This window comes from Rhamphochromis longiceps, linkage group LG7 (assembly GCF_057381845.1).
Source record: "Rhamphochromis longiceps isolate RC_006_pf linkage group LG7, R_longiceps_female_GT1.1, whole genome shotgun sequence".
Taxonomy (NCBI): domain Eukaryota; kingdom Metazoa; phylum Chordata; class Actinopteri; order Cichliformes; family Cichlidae; genus Rhamphochromis; species Rhamphochromis longiceps.
In genome coordinates this window covers 40331569-40350986 of record NC_140563.1, presented here as the reverse complement: position 1 = coordinate 40350986, position 19418 = coordinate 40331569, and the positions used below count along the sequence as shown (strand labels likewise).

Below are 19418 nucleotides of genomic sequence, written 5' to 3'. Positions count from 1 at the left end.
ATTAATGGATGGTCTTGAGCCTCCAGCCTTTCTGAAGGTCTTTTAGTCTTTCTTTGGAGATTGGATGCTTTTTCTTAATCTACTGCCTCTCCAGAGCTCAGACTTCAACATTATTGAAGCACTGCAGGATCATTTTGCTAGAGATCAAAATACAAGGCAGAAAACATCCAAAGAAGAAGCTGTGGAAGTCCTTCTGAAGCCTAAAGAACTATTCCTGAACTACAAGAAAGCGAAAGAGAGTTCAGGCTGTGTAGGAAAATAAAGGTAACCACACCAAATATTGACCGTTCAAGCTCATAAGAATTGTACAAACTCTGATTTTGCCTTTTATTACTGTATTTCAGTTTATGTTTGCATGTGTTTCGATAAGTCACTTCTTCTTTTTTCCCATTTCCAAGCAAAATGGGAAATAGATGATGGCTCGAGATTTTAGAAAATTTGGGGTCTCCACTATAACTTGAAACAATAAATAAAATCCAGTTTGAGTTGGTATTATCGGAGTATTGTCAGTAGGAGCATCTAACATCCAGAGCCCTGCTGTCTCCTCTTCCAACCACACCCACATAAAAAATAATAAAATACAAAAACATGGACCATGATCATGACCTAAACAGCCATCAGAAGAGAATAGATTCCTCTTCGCTGACGCAGTGACTTTGGTATGTTATTAGAGTTGCATTGTCATGACTTCATCCTCTTGAAAGTTGACACTAAGCCACAGGCTGTGAGGACATCCCTACAGAGAGTGCAGACACATGAAAAGAACTCCAGGAATGAATTAAAAATGTTTTTAGTCTCCAAGATTAAAGCTCCTGGGGGGCTGGTGTTAAAGACTATACAAGTTTATATATACTGTGTTGGAAAACAAAGTCTCCGTGTGTCGCTGAGCAAAGGTGGGGACTTAATTTCAGCACTTGGAAGGAAGATGCAAGTGTTCATGCAAAACAACAAATCAACCCTGCGCACCGAGGGCGTTGTGTTTGCATTTTCAATTGTTTCCATCTGGAAGAGATTTACAAGAGCACGATGCACTTGTTTGAGACACGAAGCATAAAGTTCATCTCATGAAAGGGTGATTTATGAGTCAGTTAGACCTGTATTACAACAAGACACGCCATTACCGATTACTCTTTTTTGCTAAATCTTGAAGCGATTTAAGTAGGAAGAAGAAGAGACTCGAGTTTATATAGTAGAAAAGGCTCCTAAAACAAGCTCAGCCGAATGTAATATTTCAAAATATGTTCTTTTTTTACTCATATCAATGAAAAAACGTCTCAAATACCCCAAACAGGAAGATCACTGAAGTTATCTTCAAAATAAAAGTTGTTAAAAAGTTTATCAGGAAAATGTTTTTGTGAATAAATATTTTTACACAACCGTCCTCTTTTGCCTACTCACCCTTTCTTTATTAGTGTCTAAATATGTAATGCAAAATAACTTCAACATGCTATCTCTTAGCGTCCCTATAAACTCTTAATTAATTAATAATATATAAGCCATTTTTGTTAACGCCCCCCGAATAAGGAATCCCGGAAGTGCAGAGGGAGGAAGCTCTCGTCTCGTCCCGAGGGCTCGTCTCATTGGCAGTAGTTTGACAGCGTCACTGTGAGCAGCTGTGCGCCCTGCCCATTTTATTTCATGATCAACATGCAGCTTCAAGGGGAAAATACCAAATGCCCTCTCACACCACTGATTCAACATGTGAGCAGGGATGAAACTGTGAAGATTAGAGACTATCCTTAACCGCACTGACTGGTTTTATTTTTATTTTATTTGTGTTTTCCATTTCCCAAACACGTTGTTGATATGTAGTCTGAAGCACAGGTTATGGATCGCATGTGGATATGCTGCAAAATCCTACTCCTTGCAATTGTTTGTGTGAGTTCGTCATCTCTGGAAGAAGAGGACGCTTCTTGCGATGGGGCGTTTGATATTTATTTTGTTTTAGACCGGTGAGTCATGAAGGCTAGCCTGTTTTACCCGTGCATTAATTCATTAATTAATTAAATACTTGCTACCCCAGGGCAGAGACTTACTCAGTCCTCTCCATGTATGGCTATGTTTAGTTCCTCCTCTGCTAGACTGCAGGAGTGACCACAAAGTTCACTCTTATTATGCTGTTATTCCCAACAGCGACAGATCAACCTGCTCCCCGCTTATTCTGTGTGTCTGCATGCACCAGCAGAATAAACGGACCCTTCACCTCTTCTGTTTATTCTGCCGCTTGCAAATGTAGTAACTTTTGGAAAACATGATGTAGTCAAATTCTGTCACAGATCTCTTTGTTTTTACATTTTATCCTTGCATCGGACTGTATTATTGTCGTTAATGTTAAAAGTACAGTGTTGTGCGAATGTCTCGAGCCACCCCTCATTTTTCTTACAGTTTTCCTACTAGTTTTGAGCAGTAGATCTCCAGGCTTTCTGAAGGTCTTTCAGAGTTTCTCTTTGGACACTGGCTACTTTTTCACTCATTTTCAGTCCCATCCATGTCTAGTTTTCGGAGGGATGTGTTTTTTTGTTTGTTTGTTAAGCCACTTAACACTGATCTCAAGCATAAAGGGGGATCTAACTGAAGGGATGAACAAGACAGCCTAAAACAGAGCCACTTTTACTACTTTGTTACTAGCAACCTGTTGCAAAAAGATAATTTCCGTCTCTTTCTTTATCCGATTCTACAAAAAATGCAGCAATAAGGTGATTCCCAAATAACTTTTAACAAAAACTTGACATACTTCAGTTCGGTGTGCAGCGTGTCTTTAAAAAAATAACTAGATAAGAGGAAGCTTAAAAGCTATCCAGCAGACGAACAGTATCTGAAAGTCGTATCTTTAAGGAACAGAAAATAATCCAGCAAAGTCCTGATACAGAACCTGAGAGACAACCCTTCAGTCAGTGGATCTACTGTTCACTGAAGCCTCATCAGAAATGATCTCAGTGGAAGAGTGGCTAACAAGAAGGCATTCTTAACGAAGGGAAAGAGAGAAAAAAAAAGGCTGAGGTATGCAGAATTATGCAAGAACTACACTGAAAATCAGTAGCAACAGGTCTTATAGAGTGATGAATCTAAACTTTTGGTTCAAATTTTTGTCTGTATATACAGTGGGGCAAAAAAGTATTTAGTCAGCCACCGATTGTGCAAGTTCCCCCACCTAAAATGATGACAGAGGTCAGTAATTTGCACCAGAGGTACACTTCAACTGTGAGAGACAGAATGTGAAAAAAAAATCCATGAATCCACATGGTAGGATTTGTAAAGAATTTATTCGTAAATCAGGGTGGAAAATAAGTATTTGGTCAATAACAAAAATACAACTCAATACTTTGTAACATAACCTTTGTTGGCAATAACAGAGGTCAAACGTTTACTATAGGTCTTTACCAGGTTTGCACACACAGTAGCTGGTATTTTGGCCCATTCCTCCATGCAGATCTTCTCGAGAGCAGTGATGTTTTGGGGCTGTCGCCGAGCAACACGGACTTTCAACTCCCGCCACAGATTTTCTATGGGGTTGAGGTCTGGAGACTGGCTAGGCCACTCCAGGACTTTCAAATGCTTCTTACGGAGCCACTCCTTTGTTGCCCGGGCGGTGTGTTTTGGATCATTGTCATGTTGGAAGACCCAGCCTCGTTTCATCTTCAAAGTTCTCACTGATGGAAGGAGGTTTTGGCTCAAAATCTCACGATACATGGCCCCATTCATTCTGTCCTTAACACGGATCAGTCGTCCTGTCCCCTTGGCAGAAAAACAGCCCCATAGCATGATGTTTCCACCCCCATGCTTCACAGTAGGTATGGTGTTCTTGGGATGCAACTCAGTATTCTTCTTCCTCCAACACGACGAGTTGAGTTTATACCAAAAAGTTCTACTTTGGTTTCATCTGACCACATGACATTCTCCCAATCCTCTGCTGTATCATCCATGTGCTCTCTGGCAAACTTCAGACGGGCCTGGACATGCACTGGCTTCAGCAGCGGAACACGTCTGGCACTGCGGGATTTGATTCCCTGCCGTTGTAGTGTGTTACTGATGGTGACCTTTGTTACTTTGGTCCCAGCTCTCTGCAGGTCATTCACCAGGTCCCCCCGTGTGGTTCTGGGATCTTTGCTCACCGTTCTCATGATCATTTTGACCCCACGGGATGAGATCTTGCGTGGAGCCCCAGATGGAGGGAGATTATCAGTGGTCTTGTATGTCTTCCATTTTCTGATGATTGCTCCCACAGTTGATTTTTTCACACCAAGCTGCTTGCCTATTGTAGATTCACTCTTCCCAGTCTGGTGCAGGTCTACAATACTTTTCCTGGTGTCCTTCGAAAGCTCTTTGGTCTTGGCCATGGCGGAGTTTGGAGTCTGACTGTTTGAGGCTGTGGACAGGTGTCTTTTATACAGATGATGAGTTCAAACAGGTGCCATTCATACAGGTAACGAGTGGGGGACAGAAAAGCTTCTTACAGAAGACGTTACAGGTCTGTGAGAGCCAGAGATTTTCCTTGTTTGAGGTGACCAAATACTTATTTTCCACCCTGATTTACGAATAAATTCTTTACAAATCCTACCATGTGAATTCATGGATTTTTTTTTCACATTCTGTCTCTCACAGTTGAAGTGTACCTCTGGTGCAAATTACTGACCTCTGTCATCATTTTAAGTGGGGGAACTTGCACAATCGGTGGCTGACTAAATACTTTTTTGCCCCACTGTACAGAGGAGGTCAGGTGAGAGGCACAACACAGAGTGTCTACAGCCATCTGTAAAAGTCGATGTAGTCTCTGTCATGGTTTGGAGCTGCATTGCAGCTTGTGGTGTTGGAGATCTTTCCAAAATTGATTGAATTATGAACAAAGAAAAACACCATCAGATTTTGAGCGACCACAAAATGCCACCTAGAAAGCATCTTATCAGCAACAGCTTCACTTTTCAGCATGACAAAGATCCCAAACACATAGCCAGTGGAGTAGAATTATACCTGGACAGAGGAAAACACAGTGTAACAGTATAAGCCATGGATTGGCTTCCCCAGAGCCTGGACCTCAACATTATTCAAGCAGCGTGGAATCATCTTCACAGAGAACAAAACAGAAGGCAGCCAACATCCAAAGAAGAGCTTTAAATGCTCTTTAAAGAAGCCTGGAGAACTAATCCTGAAGACTACTTCAAGAAATGATCAGACAGCCTGACTAAGAACAACTCAGGCTGTGTTTTAGAATAAAGATGGTCACACTAAATATCGACTTCAAGTTTGTTAGAACTGCGTTTTATACTGTATTGAAACATTTTCCTAGTAGAATATACAGAAAAGAGCAATGGTGCAAAGACTTGCACAATAATAGATTTCTATTAACTGTATTTTTATTTCTGTTTGTAATTCATATGTTTATGGAGTAAAATACTACACAAAATGCAGAATCAAACTATATATGTGTCTTATGCAGAAAATATAAAGCACATAAATAATTTCTGATTTATTGATTAATTGATGGAGCTCCCCAAGTATTTTCATATAACTCTAGTGCAGTTGTGAATCCTTGGTAATAAAGCTAAATAATGCTAAATGAAGTGATATTTTAGCACATTGTTTGGGTGCATTTGATTTTTCACTCGGCCACTGCCTGTTTTTGCAGGTCAGGCAGCGTGTGGGGACACTGGGATGAGATCTATGGATTTGTGGAGCAGCTCACCAGGAGGTTTGTTAGGTGAGTAGCTGTTTTCTGCCAGTATTAATAGCAAATGAATTAATATCTCCTCATTCTCTGTATAAAAACTTACAGAAAATAGTAAAAAAAACACTTAATGTAGAACATTTAAAGGAAGCTTTCGAGTGCCCTTCAAGCACATACAAGAAGTTGAACAGAGGAAACAGAGTCAGTGGTTCAAACAGTAGTGGCTAGCAGAAACTAGGGCATGCCTATTTCAGGCACTAGACATCACACAAGGCAACCAACTGCTCCAAAACCCCTCTGGGCAATAGCACTGAGGGTGTGTGTGATATCTTTAAGTTTAATAGCAGACTGCTAAATATAAGAACCAAACATGCAGCAGATGTTGAAGGTGGTGCCAACCACAACCGGCAGTCCTGTCCCCCTTTCACAGTAGAACAAGGCACAGGGATAATGGCTCACTTCCCCATCTCAAAACTCTCCCATGTTATTAACATTTATTAACTGATGTTTTTTTTGTATCAACCAGCTGCACCACTGTGGCACAAACCGCTTTCCCCGTCTGTCATCATAGCATAACGTGGTCCCGGAGACATCTACTGTAGCACAAAATAGTTTGTGTACTTTGGCAGGTGTTTAAATCAGGATCGGTGTGGACAGATTTCATCAACACAGGCTACATGAAGCTTCGCAGCTGCAAAACTTAGCGTGCGTAATGGTAAATTGTCTGGTTTGTCATTGGGACTGTTGTGCGTTCTTCGTCTTGCCGAAGACCAGTTTTGCGTGTAAAGGGCTAACCCTGTCATCAGTGAACAACCTGCTCTGACACTTGATTAGTAAAAAGATGGCAAACCCACGAGTACTGAAGCTGCTGAAAAATCTTTTCTCCTCCTCTCTCCACCAGTCATCCAATAAACTCAAACTGCTACCCCGTTTCATTATATAGTATTGTCAAAGAAGGGTGTGGTGAGACATCTCGTTGGCCTTGTGGCTGGTGTGCAAGTCCCTGTTTTGTTAACTAATGTCACGGATTGATATTAATGCGAGACTCTGTGTCTGCTTTGTCACCATCTTTGTGGTTTTCTGTGCGACGTCTTATAAAGTGACTCAATGCTGTTTTAATTGACTGTTAAATTTTTGTTTGACAGCATGTGTATCATGTGTCACTGCATGATAGCATGTGAGCATACAAAATGTAAGAAAGTGCTTGCACTGATACCGATGTGTTTTTATTTTAAGCAAGACTGGAATGCATAATCATGATATGATGCTAACATGTAATATACATTTGTGTATTCACAAAGTGTGTTTGTGTGTGTGTTCCAGCCCCAGGATGAGGGTTTCTTATATCGTCTTTTCAGCTAGAGCTGTTGTAATTCTCCCACTAACTGGAGACAGGTATATATTTCCCTTTTCCTTATAATCCTTCTCCTCCGCTTCACTCAGACAGTAAATCTTTCTTTCTTTTCCTTTTTTTTGAAATTGAATTGCTTTTGTTTCAGATCTAAGATAGATGAAGGCCTGGAGAAGCTGAGCCAAATCACACCTGCCGGTGAAACGTTCATGCACGAAGGTTTGAAAGCGGTACGCGCTCCTTTCTAGTATTGCAACTTCCTGCCATGCATTGTTTTCCTTACAGATGCTTCCTTTCATTGTTGTTTGTTATTTTGGGGCTTTTTTTAATTTAAATAATCTGTATTTTTGGCAGGTATCACAGCAAATGAAGTCACAAACTTCACCATCATCCAGTATTATCATAGTTCTTACTGATGGCAAGCTGAACATCTACCCGTATGAACTGAGTGTACAAGAGGTAACACACACACACACACACACACACACACACACACACACACACACACACACACACACACACACACACACACACACACACACACACACACACACACTAATGGCTTAGTGGAAGATGCTGTAAATGAGGAGCTGGATGAAATTTGAGAACCATATTATGTTGAAGGTCATGATGAGCATCCTTTTGAATTTTTCCTGAGAATACCAAATGTTCTTTCACGCAGGAAGGATTTGAAGACACTTGATGTGCTGTTTTTGTGCTATATCATCTCAAAATGTGGGTTGTGAGCATATAGCACAGTTTGTGAGTGCAGTGAAATCCTTTGGGGCTGGGGTTGTGTCAGGAAGGGCATCCGGTAAAAAAACAAAAAAGCCATATCAGATATGCAGAGCCATCCTCTGTGGTGGGGACCCCCCCTTGCGAATAAGGGAGTAGCCTAAAGCAGCTTTGATAGCATGGCTGTTTGAAGAAACACACAAATTCACATACTTCTCATACCCTCTTCTCTGTTTTACTCTGTTACAAATCTCAACCAAAGAAAAGTTGAAAGGCTCAGTTTGTTCCGTTTGTATCGTGTTGCATGAACCGGACAAGCTGCTGCTGGCTGGACAAACAAAACTGTTTGCTGTGAAATCTTAATCGTAATTTAAAATATACAGCATTTGCTGCGGCTGAGCTGTAACAATAAAAAACACTACTCTGATGTTTTATAAGTCACATGGATTCACTGTATGTCTGTAGAATCATGGCTTAAGTTTTCCTCTTGTGATTCCCAGGCTATGAAAGCCAGAGAGTTTGGAGCCAGAGTGTACTGTATCGGGGTCATGGACTTTGACCATAGCCAGGTAGGTGTGGGGGCTTCATTTTCTACCTCTTCCATACAGCACTGGGAAAAGAGAACACTCTCAAGGCCTTGATACTGTTGCTGATATTGTTTCTTGTTTAAACACCTTTTATTTGTCTTTCTGAGTAAATATACATGTCAGTGTGCGAAAGCTTCAGTGGGCTGTTGTTTCTGGCCCAGATTTATCGACACACCTCGACCCCTTTTGCTTATCTGTTCGTGTCAATCCAAAAACCTCCAAAGGGCTGAACAGCAAGCAGCTGTCAGGGATTTGTAGTTTGTGGTTCATGATACATTTGTTCTTGTAAAAAAAAACAAAAAACACTGAATACATTTTCTCAGGCAGCTTATGTGAAGTTATTATTTGTTGGGATAGGCTGTGATTTCTTCCTGTGCAAGTATTGAGCGGTTGAAAGAGACGATTGTGGTGGAAAAGAAAAAGCAGGAAATCTTATGCAGCTGCAAACTCTTCTACTGACTGCAGTGACTGTAAGCAATACAAAGGAGGGAGGAAAGCTGCTGTTCTGTTGTGGTTTTTTTTTCGTGCTAATAAGATTTACAGTCCAATGCAAAATCTATAATTACATTTGCTGAGAATCATAAAATGATCTAAACAATATTTCAATTAATGTGGCATCTGTTGCTGAACATCCCCAGCCCTGTTTATTTCTGGTTGATGTTTCAGCAGTCTGAATGACATTCTTAATTTGTGTAACATGAACTAATACATATTTAAAGTGCTTAAGTTTACATAACATATGATCTGTAATGTCTTCAGCAGTCAGAGGGCATGGCTGATTTTCTGCCCGCTGACTGACCGACGATCTGTGGTCTAAAGGAGGAAGTAATTACATCATTCTCTAATTGAATAAGGCCAGGCAAACTTCCTGTCCTGCGATCGTTAAAGCAGCAGATGAAAGCTTCAGCCAGCTCCCCAAAGCTTTAATCTCCTAGTAGCAGACTTTGCCTCCCTAAATGCCCAAGCACAAGCCAAAAACCTCCCTGAGAAGCAGAAAGACATGAGAACAGAAATTTGAAATGCTTTTTGTATCAGTAATCTTTTGCTGTTTCCACTTTGGCCACAGCTTGCTGAAATAGCCGACGGCAGAGAGCAAGTCTTTCCAGTTGTGTCCGGCTTTCATGCTCTCAAAGACATGGTGAACTCGGTGAGGTTACGCTCCATGCAGCGACATGCAGTAACGTTCACGTGCAGGCTGTGGCATGGCGAGCTTATGCAGAGTCCTGTATCTCTGTATCTCACAGGTCCTGAAGAAAACTTGCTCTGAGGTTTTCACAATTGAGCCACTGAGTGTTTGTGTGAATGGTAAGTTTAATCAAAGTAGTCTTAATGTCTTAAAACTTCATGTAATTTTATCATGTAATTTTGAACAGGTGTTTGTGGTTTCGTAATGATGAAACCCAATGAGTTTGTTATTTTTGTCCAAACATATAGAGTTGCATGAAGAATATATATATGTATATATATATATATGGAATAATAAAGGAAAAATAACAAAGTCTACAACAGTAGGATCTTTAATCTTACATTACTTAACAACCTCAGTTAAAAATGATAGTCCAGAGACCACTGCGGGTCACAGCACATGTAGACCGAAGGGTGGCCCGTGGCGTACCATGCAACAGACGAGCTTCTGAATTGTTCCTTTTATATCACATCAGCGGTTGGGTGCAGGTGCTTACTAGGATGCGCTATGGGAAGAAGGCAAGCTGAAGGAGACAGTGTGATGCTTTGGGCAATGTTCTGTTTGTAAACCTTTGGTTCAGCCATGTAGATGTTACTTTCACACGTAGCACCTAGCTAAGCATTGTTGCAGGCTCTTGCCTTTTTCAGCAGGATAATGTGCCCAACCACAAAGCAAAACTGGTTTCAAGAATGGTTTAAGGAGAAAAACGAGTTCAGGTGTTGACTTGGCCTCCAAATTCCCAAGATCTCAATCCATTCGAGCAATCTGTGCTGGACAAACAAGTCTGATCCATGAAAGCCCCCCCTCGCAACTTACAGGACTGCTAACATCTACATGCCAGATACTACAGCACACTTTCAGAGATTGGCATCTATGGCTCAACAGGTCAAGGCTGTTTTTGCAGCAAAAGGGGGAACATCACATTGTTAGGCAGGTGGTCGTAAAGTTAAGCCTGATGGGTGTATATATAAGCTGGGAGCTAGGTAAACAACAAGGCACAGGAGGGAGCAGAAAAGCAGGGAGCCGACAGTCACAAAGGAGGGAAAAGAAGCAAGAGTACAACTTGAATGAGACACAAGAGAAAACATATTTTTTAAAGTGAAATGAGAAATAACCAAAAGGCACAGAAAGAACAAAAAACAAGAAGAGAGAGGACAAAAAGCATTACAGCATAGACAGCACAGAGGGAGGCAAAACAGGGAAACACTGAAGGAACTCAGCAGGCATTAAAAACACACAAATACTCAAGCACCTTTACTATGAAGCAACTTCAACATACCCAGGATCTTTTTCCATGATCTGGAGTCACTCATGTGATCAGTAGTCTGGCTAAGCATCCACACAAATGTGTTTATCATATTTAACTAATTTCACCAATCACAAACATGGACAGGTCTGCTTGCAACACCAATTTCACTGATTTAAAAAAAAAAAAAAGATTATTAATGGAGAATTACTTTGTCAGTAGGCACTGGATAAAAGCATATCTTGGTAAGAAGTGAACTTCCTTCACTGTCAACCTGGATAATTACAAATCCAACTTAGTTTTCGTGGTAGTACCGCTCTTTGGAACCTGAAGTGAACAAAATCTTAAGGAAAATGTTCCAAGAATAATAATGAAACCAGAAGACTCAAGAAAGAAATCCAGGACCCAGGATGTGGCTGAAAGCATCGCCTCACAGAGTCACTTTACTTTGATCACAATGTTTCATGTTTAATAATTATTGTTTTGCTTTGCTGCCATTCAAGTGCACTGTCAGAGTAATGTGATCTACCTGATGTTTCCCAGAGTCTTTCAACGTGGTCCTGAGGGGAAGTGGCTTCAGCGGATCCAAAAGGATGGACAATGTACTCTGTTCCCTCACCATCAATCAAGTGACCCACAGTCAGTAAAGTACACACACTTATGATTCACACACCTGATGCATAGCTAGCATTTAGATGCCAATGCTAAGGATTCAGTCTTTGCATTGCTAAAGAAGTGAAACAGTATCACAGGTTCACTGCACGCTGATACTGTAAAGCACTCGAGGATTAAAGTGAAATTCTGAAGTGAAAATGTGGTATAGTGCGCAGATCTCTGGGGGCTGCAGTGGAAAATCAGAGTCATGACGTCCAGAAGCAAACAGTGGCTGCTATTTATTGACTTCAGTTGGAGAACAGAGGAGATATTATGAGAGCAGAGTGCTCATGAGCAGAGGGAGGGACGAGGAGGGAGATGATCTGTCTCATTAGTCCATTACCAGATCAATGGCACAGGGTGGAGTTACTGAGAGGACATGAGGAGATAACACAAAACTGTATCTGGATCTCTTGTGTTTACTTCTTTTTGCAGTCGAATTACAAATTTAAAATTGAATTTATTCAGTCAGTTTGTCACAGAAAACAGCCAAGAAGCTTAATGCTTCTTCTGTTTGTAGCGTCTCTCAACCTGTGTACATACCAAAGAAGTTGCACAATAACATTAAGATTAATTTTTTTTCTAATTTGCCATATGTAAAATTAAACGATGAATTAAATGATGTGTCTCTGCTACAAGAAACCAAAGCAGCTAATTGAAGTAGAAAAGTACGGACCTTTTTCCTCCACCTGTGTGGGCTTGCAGAGTTCATCTTTGCCTCCTCTTCCTTTCAGTTGAAAAGCCAACAGTAGTGAGAGATGGGTATCTGCTCTGTCCAGCCGTTCGTCTAGAAGAGGTCGGACAGTAAGTCAACACACACGTGAGCACAAACACAGTGTGTGTAACAAAAAACGGAGCCTATTGGTACCTGTGATTGCCTTAAAAAGCCAAGAAAGAAAAATCCTTCTCTGGGTGTTGTTTCGTATGATGTGTACCTCAGAGTTTCTCTGAAAGCAGCTTGATTTTGACTTTTAATTAAAAAGAAGAGAAACTGTCATCAAAAGTGCCATATCAGGAAAATAATTTAAGGGGGAACTGGGAGGGTTTTTTAGTTTCCTTCTTTATTAGATTTATTTATATGTTTTTTTCTGGTTATATGCGATTTAAATAAACAGAGGCTTTTCAGGCAGTTTTTCCTGCACTTATCTCTGTGTGTGTCGCAGCCTGACGCAGAGGCCCAAATACAGGATGCAGAGGCACAGAAAATAAACAAATACTGAATCTTTAAGAGAAACTCTGAGTTGGAAGGGTAAGAAAAGACTAAACAGGATTCCAAAATAGGGCATGAGAAGCACAGGGAAGAGAAGGTGGGTAGACAGATCATCTGATAACTGACGAGGGGAAAGGCAAGACCACACACACACACACACACACACACACACACACACACACACACACACACACACACACACACACACACACACACACACACACACACACAGGAGATTAAAGAAAATATGAATGGTACTGACGACTGAATGTAACAATGAAAACAAGGATATCTTAAGAAATAAAACAACAGTGGGGCAGGAGGAAAATCAACAGATACAAACATGATAGTATGACATCACAGAGAGTGGACAGAGCTAAAGTGTTCGATAGAAAGCAAAGGGGGCTAAAATAACTTGTTTCTGTTATATGATGAACTATGAGGCAGCACAAAAGGTCCCGTATTAGATAAATGACAATTATTTTGTATTTTGAAACATGCAAAGCTATAATGTAGAAAAGTCCCAGGATTATAAATATGGTTCTACACATGAATGTAATAGGTTCACTGTAGGTGTGGCAACATTTTCAAAAGCTGATGCATAAAGCCTCATTATGAACGCTAACATGTGTTCATAAACTTGTGCATGTCACCTCAAGGCACTTTAAATGGTAAGAACAAGACTTACAGTACATCCTTAATTTTTGCATTCATTTAATTAATGTAATTAAGAAGGGTAAGTAGCAGTCAGGTGATAATCAAATGCACTTGATTAACTGATTATTAGTGCTAGAAGTTCTGCAAGTTTGCTAGTCTGAAGGTGTGTGTCAACACAAAGGTCAAAATCCTGAGATGAGTGGATGTCCCAGTATATTCACCCCAATGTCAGACTGTGCAATAATGACAGCTCAGTTAGAAAAAGACTAAGCGATTGGGGCTCGTTGCCAGGAGAAATGCCTTTGTCTACAATAACAACATGCCAGCTCTGCTTAGGTTAGCAAAGTTGCATCTGGACAAACCACAAGATTTCTGGAAGAATGTGCTTTGGACAGATGAGACCAAAGTGGAGATGTTTGGCTGTAATGCGCAGAACCACGTCTGGCGAAAATCAAACACAGCATATCAGCACAAACACCTCTTACTCACTGTCAAGCAAGGATAGTGGTGGAGGAATGATGGTTTGGGCACTGGACCATGGCATCTTGCAGTCACTGAGTCAACCATTAACTCCTCGTTATACCAGAACATTCCAGAGTCAACGTTAAAGCCGTCTGTCCAAGAGCTAAAGCTCGGCTGAAATTGGGTCAATGATTGCAAGAAAAGCAGCAAAAGAAAAAGCTCAAGGTGTTCAGACTTGAGTGGCATGCTGTGTTGGGACCTTAAGAAGACTGTGCTTAAACAAATGCCCCCAAAACTTTAAATGAAGCAATGTTGTAAAGAAGTGTGGGTCAGAATTCTTCCACAACAATGTGAGAGACCGATAACATAATACAGATAAGAATTTGTCATTGCTGCTAAAAGTGGTTGTACAAATGTTTGTTGTTAAGAATCACGACGTGTACTTAGTTTTTTACAAGACTGTAGTTCATCAGCATTTCTTCATCTGACTGATGTTGAGATTTGTTCTCTGAAAATGCAAACAGGCACAATGTTTACAGTAAAACTGTGTCAAAGTGTTGGATGGACAGAAGTCGGGCTGACCAGCGTGGCATTTAAAGAGTGAGTGGTTGATTTGACTTCTACACTTCAAACAGTCAATCCCTCTCTCTCTACTTCTCCTCCTCAGCCCTCACAGCTGGAAAAGTCTCAGTTGGGTTGAACATGAAGTTAAAAAAGCATTTGCAAAAGCAAACAACCTTTAGAAATAAGGGAGTCTGGTCAAAACTTGATAAGAATATAAATGATGGTGACTCCCTATTGCAGCAACTCCTGGTTCTTTATAATAATTTGATGATTTGACACTATAATTATATTTAAATCAATCCATTTGAGACTACCCCACACACGTTTTACTATGATTCTAACTGTAAAAGTGCCAATAGTGTCACACTGAGCTCTGAACAGGGACTAGATCTCATGATGTGTTCTGTGATTCTGTTTATTCACAGATCAGTTGAAGTGCTGGTCAGCTTAAACCATGGAAAGTCCTACATCTACAGTCCCATGAGCATCTATGCCACAACATGTGTGAGTAACATTAATTCTGTATAACACGAACAGTTTTGAAGGAGTTACCTGCATGTATGATGTCACACTGCCCTCTGTTATTTAATTTAGATACAACACTTTTTTGTGTAGGTACAGGAGAGCATACTGACGTAACTGTGATAGATTACAGAATAAGATCAAATAATGTTGTGTTGTGTGTTTTCTGCAGTCAGATGGGACCTGGGTGCTCTGGTTCCTGTTGGCTTTGTTGCTGTTGCTGGGCCTGGGTTTGCTCTGGTGGTTCTGGCCTCTCTGCTGCACCGTGGTGAGCTTTGTCCTTGTGCATTTTTGTACAACAAAACTCATTTTGAAGGCAGTCGTTTTAAAAGCAGCATATAAAAAAAGAAATACAGAAGGACACAGGAACTAGTAAATGTAGTGAGGTGTTTGAGTCGGATACTGCAATTATGAATTGTTGTGGAATTGAATGTCCAATGAATGTAAAGTGAAAGGCACCAGTTTGAAATGGGGCCGTGTGCACTATAACCATACATGTTATTATTTGGTGCACTGAATAAGCTTAAAGCTCATTTGCATCTGCAGTCCCTCGGCAGGTTAAATGCAAAAGATCACAGCGATGAGATGTCGCATAAAGAGTAAATCACACCTGATGTCTGTTTATTTGTGTTTGGTGGCCATAAGCACCAAACACAAATAAACAGACATCAGTGTTAACAAGTCTGTCCATGTCCTGGGTCATGTGACCCAGTATTCTGAGTTTCTTGATGTTTTTGTTATTCGTTTCAGTCTAGTTTCATTTCAGTTTTTCTAGTTACATTCTGTCATGCCTAGGTTACAGTTTTAGTTCATGATTTATCAAGCTCCCCATCTGTCTCATCCCTGTGTGAAGTTTTCTGTGTCAGATTGTCATGTTAAGTCTTCGTGTGTTTATCTGTCATGTTTCATGTCCAAGTTTTCTTTGTTTGTCAAGTTCGAGTCAAGTCTGGGACTCGTTATGTTTCCCGTTTTATTTTGAAAGAGCCTTGTGTTTTTTGTTTATTGTATTTACTTTCACGTCCCCTGTCCTGTCATTATGTTAATTGTTGTCAGCTGTTTTCCCCATGTGACTCTTCCCTTGATCATTCCTTATGTCTATTTAGTCTGTGTGTTTCCGCTCAGTCAGTGTCAGATCGTCTGTTATCCTCACCTCATGTTTTCATAGTTTCCGTTATTGTGTCACTGTGTTTCACAGCCTGCCTAGTTACTCTGTGTTCATAGTTTTTTCATGGTTCTTTCACAGAGTGTCATAGTCTTTTTAGTTTACACAGTGTTCTTAGTCCCCTTAGTTTTCCCAGTTTCAGTGTTCCCTGGTGTTTTTGTCATGCCATCAGCCACAATAAAGGCTCGCTTTATTTTTGGAAACCTAGTTCTGTCTCCACCGTGTCTGCTCGTGGGTCTACCTCATCTTCACACTGACGCACACCGCCGTGACAAAGTCTGCAAGTCTTTCAGCAGATAGACTGCTTTCTGTCAAAGATATATGTCATTATTGTTTTGTATAAGATTTATGTTTCGTTTCTCGCAGGTCATCAGAGACCCCCCTCCCTCTCGCCCCCCTCCTCCCCCCCCTGTGATTGTGAGTACTCCACTGACTGTTTTTTTTAAAGCCATATTTTCTTTTTCCAAGGACTTCATATCACTGAAGGGACGCTTTGATTTTTTTACCACCCGTTGCCATTTTGGCAGTAAAAGCAGTGAGAAAATCCAATTTTGGGCAAATACAGAAGGAGCGTAGGTGGAGCTGGGGAGAAGGAGCCGACAGAAGTGGTTTGGTGGCAGATTTTATTCATCGAGCATGAGTCAGAAGGCAAAGTTCCCTCATTGTAAAATAAATAAATTAAAAAATGCAGTTATGTTTTTGCATGACAAATATCCCACCACTGCAGCTGAACCTTTGGTGTAAATCCACTGGATCTATAGATTATAGACTGATCAGCAACACAAAACCTTTCTCTCTGTTTTTAATTGCTTGATTTAAAAAAAATGGAAGTACTTATTACAACGAAGCTTTTATGCTTATTACATAAAAGTCTTCTCTTTGTGGATAAGCATCTACTGACTACATTCATGTACTTCATCGAATCCAATCATTTCCAATCATGGTGGCATAAATGTTTTCCTGTGTGAATTTTGAGAAGAAATGTATCATGCGGGTAGATTCCAAGTCCAAACTTGGAGTTATTATCAAAAAAATTATATTATCTCGTATGTACTCAAAATTTCAAGTTATTTTCTCAAACTTCTGAGTAATTCTGAGTTATTAAGGCGAAATTTCAAGATACTAACCTAAAATTTTGTCTCATGGTTGGCAGTTTTTTTTTTTCCAGTGGCTACACTGTTGCTCTTTAGCTCAATATAAAGTATTTAGCAAAGGAATGTTTTAGAATAGTATTATATAATTTTGTATTTTGAATATAATAAAACTTTATTCAAATATTTTAAAAAACTTTGTGTTTAAGGAGCCAGAAGAAGACCCTTTGCCCAAACACAGGTGGCCTACAGTGGATGCTTCATACTACGGCGGCAGGGGTGCTGGAGGCATCAAACGCATGGAGGTAAATTAAAAAAAAAAAAAAAAGGTTTTACTGCTAAGCTTTTGTTGTTGATTTGCTAATGTTGCTATAGTGAAGATGCAGTAATGTTAGCTGTATCAGTCAGTTGTGCCCACATGTTGCAGGTGCGCTGGGGCCAGAAGGGGTCCACAGAGGAGGGATCCCGGCTAGAGAAGGCCAGAAATGCTGTGGTCACTATGCCAGAGGAAGTGGAGGAGCCCATCATTCCTCGACCCCCACCAAGGCCTCCTCCGGTTTACAACCCCTCATCACACTCCAAATGGTACACCCCCATCAAGGTGAGATAACGATCTCTTTAATATTTAGGTCCTTTGTAAGTTGCCTGTTTTGTAATGTTTTTGAATGTCTTTGCCTTCAGGGACGTATTGATGCGCTGCTGGCGTTACTGAGAAGACAATATGACAGAGTGGCAATCATGAGGCCAACACCTCAGGACAAGGCAAGAAATATCAGCAGCATTATTAAAAAAGCTTACGAGAAACACGGCTATCAATTCAGCATGTTATCATATAAAAAAAATCTCATTACATCCAGCTGGACTGTCACCAGTCTGAGTTTTGCCAAAAGTATTCAACCATCAAATTGGTTAGATCAGTGATCCACCCTCTTGATCCCCCAGTGATTTGATTAGATAACAGATAATAATAATATAGTGCCAATCTTGCTGGGTTTTTTTGTGCACAACAGATAGATAACAGCTTGCTGTATCAACTCGCTTGTTATAAATAACAGTTTAAATGCCAACGCCTCCAGAGTGTGTCATGAAACAGCGCACATGAGCTACAGGCTGCTTAATGGTTTAGTTTAAGTCTTATTTTGAGACTTCACGTGGATTTACTGTATCGATCCTCCGTCAGCTGAGCTGCTGGGAGAGCTAGAAGCAACTTGGGCCTTTTCATCATAAATTTTGGGGGCTTTGAGTTCACGGTTTTAAAAACCTCCCAGTGGGCTCAGAGCTTAATAATGGATGTGTTATGAAAGGTTTATTGTAGAGTATTCCACTTTATTTTAAAGCAGTTTTTGTCTTTAGTGGTGCATCAAGGCTTGGGTGGGATAAATAAGTTGTGCTTTTTTACAGCATGTTGAATTTAAAATCACTTTACATTCCCACTTGACTGCGGTTAAATGTTTAAATCGGACTATGGCGTGTCTCCTTTGTTTTCTCCAGGGCCGCTGCATCAACTTCACCAGAGTTCAGAATCACTGATGTTCAAACACGAGGCTCAGTTTTCCCGTTTTCATGCCAGTTTTGCCAAAGATGACAAACATGTGTGATCCAACATGAAGAATTACTTTGTATTGTAAATAAACCTCTTTATGTACATTGTGGCGTCACAGTTGGCTCTCTTTTTACCGTGGTAACCTATGCTGAGCACATAACCGGGTCAGAAGCTGGTTATGTTCCAAGTCATTGTTAAAAATTGACCGGAAGTGCTTCGTTTTCACAAAACCTTTTATTTACATTATGCTGTAAGTGTGATATAGAGTCTCTGCCGAAGAAATTCTGTACGTATGCAACCTGCTGAGCCTCATTTCACAAACAGCTCCAAATGAAGCACAGCAGCACAAGCTGTGTGCCTGACATAGTCACCAGAATTTGTATTCGGCTGCAGAAGTTTTTCTTAAATGTTTTGTCCTTAAATGCTGCAAGGTGTTCGTACAACACTAAAATTAAAGCTACTAGAACACAAATTGATTAACCCTACTATTTGTAATCTGTATTTTACTAAAAAACCCAAACTAAAGGAGTCTCCATGCATGAAAAGGAGCAGTGTTTTCATGATTCTTTTATTTGAAAGAAAATAGATCATTCTCTTTACACAAAGACCTTCAGTACAAGTACCCTGACTGATGACACAAAAGATACACAAAAAAGTAGCATATATGACAAATAAAATGACAAAACACAGCACTCACAAGTGGATTTCAAAGAACCACATCGCATATCACACACACACACACACACACACACACATCAACACAGCTGAGATGAGAAGAATAAAAAT

General features: G+C 40.4%; 1 protein-coding gene across 1 annotated transcript; it reads left to right on the top strand.

Annotated features, from left to right (window-relative positions):
• The first annotated feature begins 1641 nt into the window (after positions 1-1641).
• Positions 1642-18840, top strand: LOC146665860 (anthrax toxin receptor 2-like). Its single transcript, XM_085413644.1, has 17 exons — positions 1642-1952; positions 5624-5695; positions 6986-7057; positions 7162-7243; positions 7368-7472; positions 8249-8317; positions 9402-9482; positions 9580-9640; positions 11311-11406; positions 12156-12225; positions 14740-14818; positions 15009-15104; positions 16365-16415; positions 17299-17394; positions 17517-17690; positions 17771-17851; positions 18581-18840. The coding sequence occupies exons 1-17, from the start codon at positions 1828-1830 to the stop codon at positions 18617-18619; spliced, it is 1449 nt and encodes a 482-aa protein (XP_085269770.1). The 5' UTR covers positions 1642-1827; the 3' UTR covers positions 18620-18840.
• The last annotated feature ends 578 nt before the right edge of the window (positions 18841-19418 follow it).